The 12,344-nt window shown below is 46.5% G+C and overlaps 1 protein-coding gene across 2 annotated transcripts in view; it reads left to right on the top strand.

Moving 5' to 3' along the window:
• Positions 1–11,485, top strand: part of BAALC (BAALC binder of MAP3K1 and KLF4) — a 56,844-nt gene extending 45,359 nt beyond the window's left edge. Inside the window, exon 3 of one of the 2 annotated variants that reach the window (XM_032467739.1) lies at positions 10,109–11,485. In XM_032467739.1, the coding sequence (XP_032323630.1) occupies positions 10,109–10,219 (111 nt within the window). In that variant the 3' untranslated portion in view covers positions 10,220–11,485. Of the gene's footprint in view, positions 1–6,085; positions 6,186–10,108 lie in introns of those variants that run through there. The other variant, XM_032467740.1, reaches the window with a different exon arrangement.
• Positions 11,486–12,344: the final 859 nt, after the last annotated feature.

Raw genomic sequence — 12,344 nt, 5'->3', positions numbered from 1 at the left:
GTAAACTGAGAAGTGCTGTGAGAAAGGCGGTGAGGATTCACAGGGGTGGGTAGGCACACGGCACTGTAACCCAAATAAAGGAAAAAGGTGGTTTTTCAGACACATAGAAGGTCACGCGTGGAAGGTAGATATGAGGGCAGTGGTGGCCTCCTGGGGTCCTGTATTGCCTGCTTTGTCTGTGCATAAGCTGTTAGCTCGGAGCCTTCGAGAGGCCTAAGCACCACTGCCATCTCCCAAGACAGCCTGGACCCCACAGAACTACGCTCAGAAGCTTGGTCACTGCTCTAGTGCAGGCCTGGACTTTTGTTCCCAGCCTCCTCCCCACACTTGTGTCCTGACCCTCTGAGTCAGGTTGTGCCATGGGAAGAGGGAAGCAGCTTTTCTTGGTGTGTGCGTACTTTCCCACCTCACTGCCATCATCCATCACTTTAAAATTGTGTTTTGCAATTTGCGGAGTGCTTTTAGGTGTACTGGCTCTTTCAGTTTTCCCAGGAGCATTGGAAAGTAAGCACCATTCCATTTTTATAGACAAGGAAACTGAGATTCACTTAACAGATGACCTGAACAGGTCATGTAAGTGCCAGAGTTGGGTGTTGGTAATTTTAATTTGAAACAGCTGACTATTAGAAAAGTGGTGCATAGAGACCTTAGAGAATGTTTTTGTTGACAAATGATGTATTAGTCAGCTATGGCCACAATAATGCTCCATAACAAAGCAAATCAACTTTCAGTGGCTTAAAACAACAATCTTTTTTTTTCTTACGATCAGCTGCAACTTGAATGGCTAGACCTGACTTTAGGCTCCAGCTCCAGGTCTAGCTCAGTCTGTTCCATGTATATTATTCTGAGAATCAGGCTAAAAGAGCAGTAGTAGCTCCCTGAGGTATATTCTCAGCTATGGCAGAAACCCAACAGTGCAAAACCAAACTACTCAAATATATCTCATGCTTCTGCTCACACCATACTGTCCAACCTCTAACTGGCCAAAGGAAGTCCTGGACAAGTCTAACATCAACAGGGAAGAAAGTGTACTCTGTCCCCAGTGGGGAGACAGCAAAGGATTAGGGGCAATAGTGCAATCTACCACATATAACACACTTATAGAAAAGTGTACACGTCAGTTATAAGTTCAATTAATTTTTAAAAGGTGACACATCCACATAACCATCTTTCATGTGGAGACACAGGACATCATCACTATTCCAAAAATGCCCCCATGCCCTTCACCGTGGTGCCTGGGATGTGTCAGTCATCATCCGCACCCTCTCCTGCCCACAACATTACCATTCTTCTGATATGCTGGCGTCATAGACCAGCTTTGTTTATTTTTGACTTTTATGAATGGAATCTACAATTTGTGCTCTTTTGTGTCTGGCTCCTTCTGTGCAACAGTCTCCTAGTGAGAATCATCCGTGTTGTTGTGAGGTGCAGAAATGCCCTCATTTTCCTTGTTATGTATATTCCACTAAATGGAAACACCGCAATTTAACCATTGTACTGGAGGGAAATTTGGGTGGTTTCCAGTTTGGAGCTGTTGTGAACCACACAGCTGTTACCATTCTTGTGCATGCCCTTTGGTGGACATCCACCTCTTTGGGGTGTGTATCCAGGAGCAGAATTCCTGACTCATAGAATGGGGATGTATCTGACTCTAAGAGATAGTGACAAACAGTTTTCCAAAGTGGTTATATCACCTTCCACGCTAACCAGCAGCAGTTGAGTTCCAGTTACGAACCTTAGGAATTTAAGGCCAGTGAGTTGTGCTTGGTCCTGTGTTTCTTAGACCCGTGAGAGCAGCCTTCTAGGTGTGGCAGAGGGTGCTAAGCACTTGGTTATCTTGCCTCACTTGACTCTCACAATGACTCCGCAAAGCTGGCACTGCGGTCTCCAGCTCACAGATGAGAATGGAGGCTCAGAGGCAGCTCAGGACAGCCCTGCCCATGCCACACACGCATGCGCTGCAGGAGCTCGTGTGGTAGTTCAGATAGGGCCAGGTGCTGCCAGCCCACCCGGCGCTCCAGCCGCAGAGAAAATTGTGTCACAGGGGAGTGAGGACCACACACTCCTGACCAGCACAGCCCCGGGGGCAGATGGCTCACACTGATAAGCTGTCCACACAACTTCTGTTTCACAATTCAATGAACAATAGCTGTATTGTCAGTATTTCCAAAATAAGATCAGGGAGCAGATAGCTTCAGTTTTTAGTGTTCAGGCAGTTGCCGAAGTGCATCAGTGTTCTTCGTGTCCCGAGACCTCACCAGCCACCAGGTGCTCTGACTTCCTCAAAGACTAAGGTTTTCTACCTAAGGGGTCTGCTTACAAGTCTACCTCTGATTGAAGCTCTGTTAGCGGAGCTATCTCAGACCAACACCGCTCTCAGCTGCCTAGGATCTGCCTAAAGAAAATAATTTTCTTTCTTTTCTGGCTCAGGCTGTATCCATTTGCCTCTTCCGGTCTTCCTTTGCTCCCCTAAGATGACCTATTCCCACTTCCCAGAGTTGTCCTGGACGTCATTGGGCCACTGGCTGATGATTCTTGGGCACTTTCGAAAAGTTTTCCTTCTCCAGAAGAACCCGTTCATGAAGCTCATGTCCTCATGCACGTGTCTACGCGGTGTTCCCATCAGATTTACAAACCAAGGTTGTGTGTTAAAGGCAGTCCTCGCTAGGCCTGGAAAGTTTCCTCATCAGTTCCTGTAAGCACTCTGTGGGTTCATTCATCTAATGTTCATTCACTGAGCCCCGTCTGGGTACCAGGCATGGGTGTGATGCCAACGATCCGGGAGTGGAAAAGGCACGCATGCCCTTTGCTCTGAAACAGCTGCCAATTTTAATGGCACTGCATGTGGGGGTTCCGATAATACAGAATAAACGAACAAGTCTTCTAGACTTGAAATGGTGCTGTGAAGGAAATAAAAGGCCACCAGTTGGGGATAGCAACTACTCTATTTAGCATAGGTGCGACCCCACAGTTCATCGCTTTCTGAAGAGCGATGAGGGGCCGCTGATGGTGTGGAAGCCTGTGAGCAACAGCATCTCGTGAGCTGATCCCTGCTCTGCTCCAGGGCCCACCGAGCAAACCACATCTTCCTTCTTTCAGTTCTCTCTGGCTCCTGTCTCATGCCAGGTGTTAATAGGTGCTAACTGGCAGAAAGAATGTGATAAAAATGATCTTTCACAAATTGGAACTGACTGTCTCGGTGGGGAGCTCTTCCTCTATTAAACCTCGATTTCTTCCAGTCGCTTGGGACCTGTCTGACTGCACAGCATCTGATAAATCATCTGCTGTCTCCTTCCCCTAGCCCCTTCCCTGAGCTCGACAGACAACGCGAGGGGAAGCTCTGTAGCTGCTGCTTCTCTCCTGCTGATTAATTGCTGAGGAACTCCGGGCCGCCTCCAGACACTTCCTCTCCAACCTGGAAGTGCCATTCCTTCAGGCTGAGGACCTTTGTTTTTCTCCCCCAGAAGTACCTCCTCAAGTATTCAGCTCAGGGAGAAGCATGGATGGGGCTGCAGCTCTGGGAGACAGAGCTGAGTCTGTGGCGGGCCTCCGGGTGAGCCTTCACATCTTCCAAAGCTGCATCTTTCCCAGTTGCTTTATTGTTCTTGGCAAAGTGGCTGTGCCAAAGAAATCAGCCAATACCTGGACTGATTCTCATCTAGGTAGCCTCCTCCTTCTGCTCTCGTTCCCCCCTCCCTGCTGTGTCTAGCTGTCGGCAAGGCTTAGTGCGGTCCAGGAGAGATAGGTGAAGCCTCAGAGGTGTGAAAATGGCCAGAGAGGGAGACCTGATCCCGAAAGGAGGATGGGACCAGCCCAGAATTTCTCCTGAATGGTGGTAATATCGAGATCCACGAAGAGAGTTTGGAAAGTCAATGTGAGTTTCTTCTAGAAGAACAAAAACATGACAATAAAAGGAAAGATAACAGGAGAAACCACTGGGGACAACCAGACAGGGAGGGCTGTTAGAAGGAGACTTTGATTCATATTCCAGTTTGAGCCGGGGTGGAGGTGGGGGTGGGAAGCAATGTAGCAGCACAGGGACGTGGAGAGAGAGAGAGAGAGAGAGAGAGTGTGTGTGTGTGTGTGTGTGTGTGTGTGTGTGTGTGTGTGGTGATTTCCACAGTGCATCGTACATCAGCTGCTACCTTATGTAGATGAAGAATTGCAAGACTCACTGTTCGTCTCAGGGTCTGCAGAAAGATCAATTCGATTAGAAGACTCTCAGGGTAGAGACTTCCTTCTTGTTCTTTATATTCTTCCCTTGCCCCCTGAGCCCACTTCAGGGATGGGCACCTGCTGTGTACTGACTAATTGTGGACTGAATGAGATCGCCAGGACTTCATCAAGATAAGAGTGGTTTCCCACGGCTCCACTCCCTGCTCTGTCCCCTGCTCCAGTGCACCTTCGTATGCTTAATGGCTGTTCTGTGGGAGCCCAGTTGCTTTTCTGAAGCAGGTTCTACTGCCCTCCCAGTGTCTGATCTTTCTGAGGTTTAAGCTGAAAAAGCAACAACTCCTTTTGACACCTGATACCTGATAAATAAAACCCCCTAGGCTGAGTTAGCACAGGGCTGTGGTCTGCACAGGATCTGCTTTAGGCCTGGGGAGCGCTTGGGAGTTTTGCTTGAGGCAGGGTCTGACCTCTTTCTTCGGAGGCTAGCATCCTGGCCCCTGGTGGAGATGCTAAGATCAGATGTTTCCTGGGTGACCTCTCTTTAATGCCAGTGAAGCAGCCGCAAATAAATTCATGGAATTTGGGAACAGCTAGAGGGTTGGTATTGTCTGCCTCCCTTTAATGGAACTTAACTGAATAGAGGAAAAGTGTCTTGAGTTGCAGCTGACAAGGCTCAGGCTTTCATCTTTTGGGAAGGAGGAGAGGAAGGAACTAACATTTTCAAAGCATCTGTTGTGAGCCAGACACACTGTATATATGGCATCGTCTTTAACCCTCACAACTCTAAGCGCTTAGTAGCATCATTCCCCACCTGGGAAGACAGGCCTGGGAAGGTTAGGATATTTGGCCAGGGTGGCACTGGGAGTAGTGATTTGGCCGTGCTGGAGTCTGAAGCCAGGTCTGTCGGCCTCTGAACCCCATGATCTTTCCTCCCCATTACCTGAAACGAAATGGTGGAGAATTTAGAGTGAATGCTGGCAATTGCGGGAGGCTGGGTGTGAGATTAAAGCCTACATCCAGCCTCCCACCGTCTTTAGTTCAATTCACCGCCTATATTGACTTTGACCTTGGGCATATTGCTTTAGCCCAAGCAACTTCAGCTGCCTCATTGGGAAAAGTGAACACAGCTACGTTCCAGGCCGTCCCTCGGGGGTGGTGCAAGAGCAATCAATACTGAACATAACTGAAATTCTGTAGGAAAGTTCTAGAACGTTTAGGCAGGGCAATGCAAGCAGGTTCTCTTCCCAGCGTTTTTGTTTTTCTCTTTCTTTCTGAAGATGTGTCTTCACACATGTGTTCCTCATCAAATTATTTGTCGGATGTCTATTATGTGATAGGCACTTGGCTAGACTCTGGGGATACTGTAGTGAATCCACCCACTGGGTCTCTACCTTCTTGAATCTTATAATCTGATAAGAATGCAAAAAAAAAAAAAAGCTAGTTAACAAGCAAATAAACATATCATCTAAACCCCAGTTAAAGGCTAGGAAGTGCAGAGCGTGGGGGAGGGAATAAGATGGCCCCATGCTGGGTCTGCTTAGAAAGTCCCTACAATGCTCCTAAGAAGTGATTAGCCATGGTTACCTCTGGAGAGAGCACAGCGTGGCCAGAGCATGGGAGCAAGTGTCCACTTTTCACCGTTCCTCTCTCTCCTCTTTGAATTTCTTTTCCCATAATTATGGATCCTTTTTTATCGTTAAAAAATACTAGTTATACAGCAAATCGGTGTCTGATAAATCATGAACTTAGTAAGCCTTGTTTTCCTTCGTTGTCTGCAAGGAACCATGAAAAGGCTCATACAGCCCCATGAAAGGTGTATTTGTGGAGTCAAAGTCAAGCAGAGAACATCGCTGTTTCCATCTAGGGGGAAGTGAGAAAAGGCCAAGTAACCTTAGCAGCCCTCCTTCCGCAGGAATGAGCTGGGTCGTTGACTTCTAGACCTCGAGAGAAATGCATCCATCTGCCGGGAAGTTACCACAGTCAGCCTGGTTTCCCTGGAGAAATGGCAGACAGTACATTACTTTTAATTAAAGAGGCAAGTATCAAGAAGACTAAAATCTATGATTCTAAACCTGCAGAAATTAACACAAGGCAAGAGAAGAATAGAAAAGCTGTAAAACTGGGTGAGAAACAAGCATGTGGCTCATGAACAAGAGTCAGTGGTGATAAAATTCACAAAACAAGAATCTTGGAAGCGGAGGAAGGATGGAATCAGCAGGCATCTGTGAAAAGAAAAGGTGCCAATAGGTTTCTCTCATCATTGAGTCGGGAACCGTAAGATTTTTTTTTTTTGAAGCCAGTAATTGCAATAGGGACGTGTTTTCTTTTCCTGTCTTTAAACAAAGAGGGTTGGATGTCAAATCGAAAGGTTTGGCTGTATATATCTATGTATAACTGAACCACTATGCTGTACACTAGAAACTGACACAACGTTGTAAATCAACTATAATCCAATGTTAAAAAAAAAAAAAAAAGCTTTAGCTGGCTGGAAACCATGTCAGAGGGAAAATAGCTATCTATGTTGTACAAAGTGTCACAATCCCAGAGGTACAGTGGTATAATTGTTCCGTGTATCTGTATAGCTCTTTTCTCATAGGCAGGCAAAGCTACTGTCTTTCTTTCTTTTTTTTTTTTTTTTTTTGCCGAGGGGAGAGCAATCCTTTGTTACTGAGATTGAAATCTAGTGGCGTCTACAGTAACCAATGGATTGGTAAGGGCAAGTCAAAGAAGTTCTAAGAGAGGCAGCCCTCACTCTCCTGAGGGGCAGAGACAGGGCCAGTGGGTCAAGCTGCAGGAAGTGGGGGATGCCAGGTCGTGCGTGGTCAGGGGCTGGCTCCGGACCGGCTGCAGCATCTCTCAGCCTCGGGCCTGGCTGTGGGAGCCCCAGCTCCCCATGCTCTGAATCATGAGGAACAGCCACTGCCTCCCCTCCAAAGGTCTGATGACAAGGACACGCGTCAGGCTGGTGGCCGTGAACCCCGTCTTCAGCTCAGTGAAGGTCTGGCTGTGCGTCTCGATGCAGTGGAGGTCGGTGTCTAGGTGGCCAAAGATGAACTGCTCCTGCTCCTCTTCTATGTAAAATTCTAAAGGAAAGTTAAAGTTTTCAGGAAAGACCCACCATGACTTGATCTCCATGTCCTGAACCCCTCCTGCCTGACGCTGAGCAGGGGCAAGTTCAAGCAACTTCTCAGAATAGGGCTTAGAAGAAATCCCAAAGCTACTTATTTCTTGAAACTTCTAGAAAAAATATCTGGCACTGTGGTTCTCTTTCTCATTTTCTTTCTCCCTCTCGGTTGAACTTCAAATCTGAGGTTTCCAAGTTGTACCTAGATTTCAGCGACGACTAACCGCGCCACTGTAAAGGGGTGGGGACCTCTCTGATGTCGCAAGCTTCTCTTCTATAAAACGCTTCCGAGTCACTGCATGGTTGTTCTAGTTGTTTAAGTTGCCAAATTAAATATGGTGTGATTATTTGAAAGTGAATTTGTTTATGGCTAGGACCCTTCTGTGCCCATCATTAGGATACAGAGCTCCAGTTTGTTCTCTGTCCAAATGTGGAACTTAGAGTTATGGTTATTGTTGGTATTTAGAAATAATCATAGCAATCATTATAGTTTCATTAGAATAAGAGAGTTTTCATTTGAAATTTGATCTGTTTGACTGACATCATTCTGCAAATAGAATTAATGTCAAAATCTATATAATTGGGGTGAGTAGCTGTCCTGGTTTGCAGAGGCCTGAGGTGGTTCCCAGAATGTGGGACTTTCAGTTTGAAAATGGAAAGGTCGTGGGCCAACCAGGAGAAGCTGATCACCCTATTAATGCTCAGTGATGTGCTTGATTCTCTCCAAAAAAACCACTAAGAATTAGGCGTTATTTTCCCCATTTCAGGTAAGGGAACCGAGATTCAGAGGCTGAAGCAATGTCCCGTAAAGCACTGTGGTGGGTCTAGGTCTGTCTGTTCCCAAAGCTTGTCCTCTGAACATCTCCACTGTCAGGCTTTTGATACACAGGTTTAAGAAATTGCCCCTCTGTACTTGAGATGCAAACCATACATATTCTGTGGCTATTCTGGGAATGACTATTTTGTGGCCTTTGATTCTTAAACAGGCTGGAAAATTAAGAATCATCCGACTATTGAAGGTTTGCTTAGATCTTTCAGCTTGGGAAGGCAGGCTGAAACATTGAGCAGAGCACTTTCTGTGTAGAATCTTTAATAACTTTTTGTGAAATCCTGCCAGTGACTCTAAAGAAAAGCAGTTACGCCATTGGGAACGTTTACGTTTCCATTCTGGAAAGCTCTCTTACTGCCCACCAGTTTGAGAGGAATGCTGCCCTCACCTTGGCTCATTTTAAATACAGCCTCTGTGTTACCATTCCATGTCTCAGTCCTCTAAGCTTTTCTGCAATAACACCTGAAATGGCAATCAAATGGATTTAGCCTCAAAATTGCCACACTTTTCTTTAGGAAACAGAATTGGTTGTGGGACTTTATGAATTCTCTGCTTTGAGGGGAAAGCAAACCCATAAAAGTCACTGCTAGCCCAGTGCCAGTTCCGGCTTGGAGGAGCTGAGTGTACGACTGAGTCCTCAGGCAGCACCGACTACTGATTGTTAAAGCAAGGATGCGCTCACACATGTGGTGTGCTTATTCGTTCATTCATCCATTTATTCAACGGAAGTTAAATTGAGGGCCCGCTATGTCTCAGACTGTGCTAGGCACTGGGAACTTGAAGAGGAAAACAATGAACTCCTGTCTCATGAAATCAATAGATAAGACTAAAGTTGCATACAATCAAAATGATCCTTAAGCATCAAATTACCCATTGAGTATTATCTGAGGTCAGGTTCCCTGGAAGCAGAGACTGAGATGAGGATTCTTGTGCAAGTAAGTGACTGAAAGAGTAGTCTTGGGAGGAACCTGTACAGTAGTAGGGGATGCAGGATTGGGCCAGAGGACTGAGTTCAGCAAATACGTGAGCTCAGCTGAACACTGTAGTGCAGCCTCAGCCTGACCCCACAGGGAGCTCTGGGATGTGCAGGGCATCATAGATTTACACCCCTGAAGGCAGAAGGGCCAGCCTTTTATATTCCCAACCATCGGCATTGGCTTTGGGCTGTCTCTAGGAAGTAGGGTGTGCCCGCTTTTGTATTTCTGGGTGAGATGGCTTCAGTCAGATGAGGGCAGTTCTCAAAAGAAGGGTGCAGCTGTGAGTGGTTAGCAGCCAAAACCCAAAGCAGCTAATGGATGGATGCACCAGCCAAGTAAAGAGAATCGGAGAGGGGCATCACCAGCAGCTACTACACAGGGTGTAGGTGACATGTTAGAAAATGCATATCATTTGTCAGTAAATACACCAGAGCAATTAATCTTTCTCCAGTGGTGCAACAGTCCAGCATTTCCTGGGATGCACTACTGACGAAGTAGATGGCTTGTGTTCAGGGACCATGTTGTATGAAAAATATGTATCTATCAACCCTAGACTCTCACCCAGCATGGGGAGATGCTCCCACAACTTGAGTGACTATTTTCCAGGAAGCAGTTGTCATTATATGGGATGTCATTATACGGGATGTTCATTGAGAAGTGCTCTGTCCACACTCGTGGGAGAGGGGCTGGAAGCAGGAGTGGGCAGAGGGAGAAGTGGAGCAACAGTGCAGGCCTGACCTCAGCCTGTGCTGCACCCACCCCAGGGGGAGCTCTGAAGCGTCATTTGGCAGCGCTTTACCAAGGCTTTCTATGCACTAGGTTGACGTTAGAGACTCAGCAGAGCAGCCTATGAGGAGTATATGGGCTTGGGTCTTTGTGGGTCATTCTTCTTGCTTCTGGGTGTGTGTGCATGTGCATGTAACAATCTCAAGAGATTACTGCAAATATGAGAGCCTTTGGGTTATTTCCTAGTAACTTGATTCACCGTGTTAAACTTTTTAACAGGCTAAAAGAGATACTAAGCGAACGTCTGCAAAGGAAGTCACCATTAATGTCCCAGACAGCATCCGACAGGTGGACCGAAGTCGAAGAATCACAAAGAACTGTGTCAACTAGCAGAGTGCAATTGAAAGGCAGATGGGCTTCGCTGGTGCCCTTCACATCCTGGATCCATCGAGGAACCTTGAAGAAGTGGGTGACCGTGGTCGCACTGGCCACTGCTGAGTGCCTTGGGAGACTCTCACCCGGCAGCCACCCGCTGCCAGAGCTGTTGGGATGTTCTCAGCCTCCTATCATGTAAATGTATAGGGTAGTAAACTGCAGATGTGCGTTCGTTAGGTTTGCCTCTTGCAACTCCTGCAGTGTGGTCTGATGGAAAGGTGGTGAGCTAAAGCCACAGGCCAGTTTAGGAAACAGGGAGGCAGAAGCGGTGGTTCCTGGCTGAAGGAGAGTCGGTTCTGAGCTCTCCCGGCTGCAGTGGTGTGCCCTGTCAGGAAGCTTATCCTTTCATTCTTCCTTTCAAATACCGCCATCAAAGCTTACCATGTTCACTTAAAAGCTGGCTCTCACCCAACTCTAAGCCCATACAAATGTTTCCTGTGTGAGAAGTCAAGAAACAGGAAAACTCTGTTATTCTTGTTTCCTTAGCTCAGTCTGAGACAGATTCAGATCCAATTTTACACAGACTAACCCCACCAACACCCAGGGCATGTCCCAGGGAGGCCTCTGTGATGCAGTCACACCATTTCTCATCTCCCTTCAGTGTCCCCCATGCAGGCACCCTCGTCAGCCTCTGAACCGTAATATCACAGTCATGCTCAGTGCGTCCCATCTCCAGGCTCAGCAGACATTGCATTTTTCCAGCTTTCCACTTCCCTCTGCTTGTGTTCATGAGCGGTTTTTCTCTCCAATCAGGTCATTTGCAATTGTTAGTCAGAAGCCAGACACTGCTCACAAGAGGGAGGAAATCCGAACACGTCAGCTTCCCTTGGCCTCTCAGCACACGGCCCCAGGACTGTGTCATTTTGGTATCTAAAAGGAATCATTTTAGAAAGTCAGTACCTGGTCGGTGTGTGGTCACACTGACTTTAGATCGACATGCTCTGTGTTAGAAATCAGGTAGCTGATACAACACTGTAAAATGATTATAAATCAATAAAAAATGTTTTTTTAAAAAAAGAAATCAGGTAGCTGAGGCAGAAAAAAATTTTTTTTGATAGAAATAAAATTTTCTAGCATTTCTTTAAACATGTTAAGTTGGAAGTATTTTCCTCCAAAGTAATGTAGCATGATTTTTAAAGGACTGTTAATATGCCTGGGACTGGGAAAGGTAGGACTAAAGTTGTACCAAATGACACCAATAAACTTCATGTTTAACAGAAATAGGCAGCCTGATGGTGTGTGTTTATCTAACATGGTCCAGAGAATTGACACCAGCGGGTTAAAGATTCAGATACTCAGCCTCCTTACCTGCCAACTCTGTTATTTCTCAGACACAAGTGGGCAATGTCCTTCCTTCCTTCCTTCCTTCCTTCCTTCCTTCCTTCCTTCCTTCCTTCCTTCCTTCCTTCCGTTGATTGTATATTTATTCATTCAACATTAAATGCCAACCCTGTGTCAGGTACCATGCGGATGCTGAGAGGTTTGGAGTCTGGCCAGTCATGACTGTATATCCTGACTCTGACAGTGAACTTCATAACCAGGAGAGTGGCTTAGATGCAGTGAGAATCGGTCTGCAATGTAATCTCACTTTTATATTCAGGATAGATTTCTTCCCCAAACTCCAGATCTGGGCATTCTCCTAATCACTGTACAAGCCTTTACCAACCACAAAACTACAGTTTTCTCAAACCTTTATCATTTTGTGATTCTCTGAGAAAGGGCTTTTCGGGAATTTCATGTTCCAAAACTTAAATAAAATAAAATAAAGCAAAGCCTGTGGCTCCCATGTCCCCTCTGGCATTACTCAGCAGGAGCCACCAACTGCCAAAGGCTGGCATTGATCCTGCAGGTTCAAGGGCTCGCTGTCCCAGGGCACGTGCACTGTGCTTTTGTGCTAGTGCTCCTTCACCAGTCACTGTGCTGCCAGCCACGGGCTAAGCCTCATTTCTCTTTACAACCTTGTGTTTGCGTCACTTAACCGCTGCACGTTGTTTGGAATTTATCAACTTGAGAGTGTGTCTCTGCTTTATATAGAAACAGTTTCTCACTTCTGGAGGAGAAGGGAATGCAGGGCATGTAT

This window comes from Camelus ferus, chromosome 25, assembly GCF_009834535.1.
Source record: "Camelus ferus isolate YT-003-E chromosome 25, BCGSAC_Cfer_1.0, whole genome shotgun sequence".
Taxonomy (NCBI): domain Eukaryota; kingdom Metazoa; phylum Chordata; class Mammalia; order Artiodactyla; family Camelidae; genus Camelus; species Camelus ferus.
Note: the sequence above shows the minus strand (reverse complement) of the source record. Positions and strands in the feature narration are given on the sequence as shown.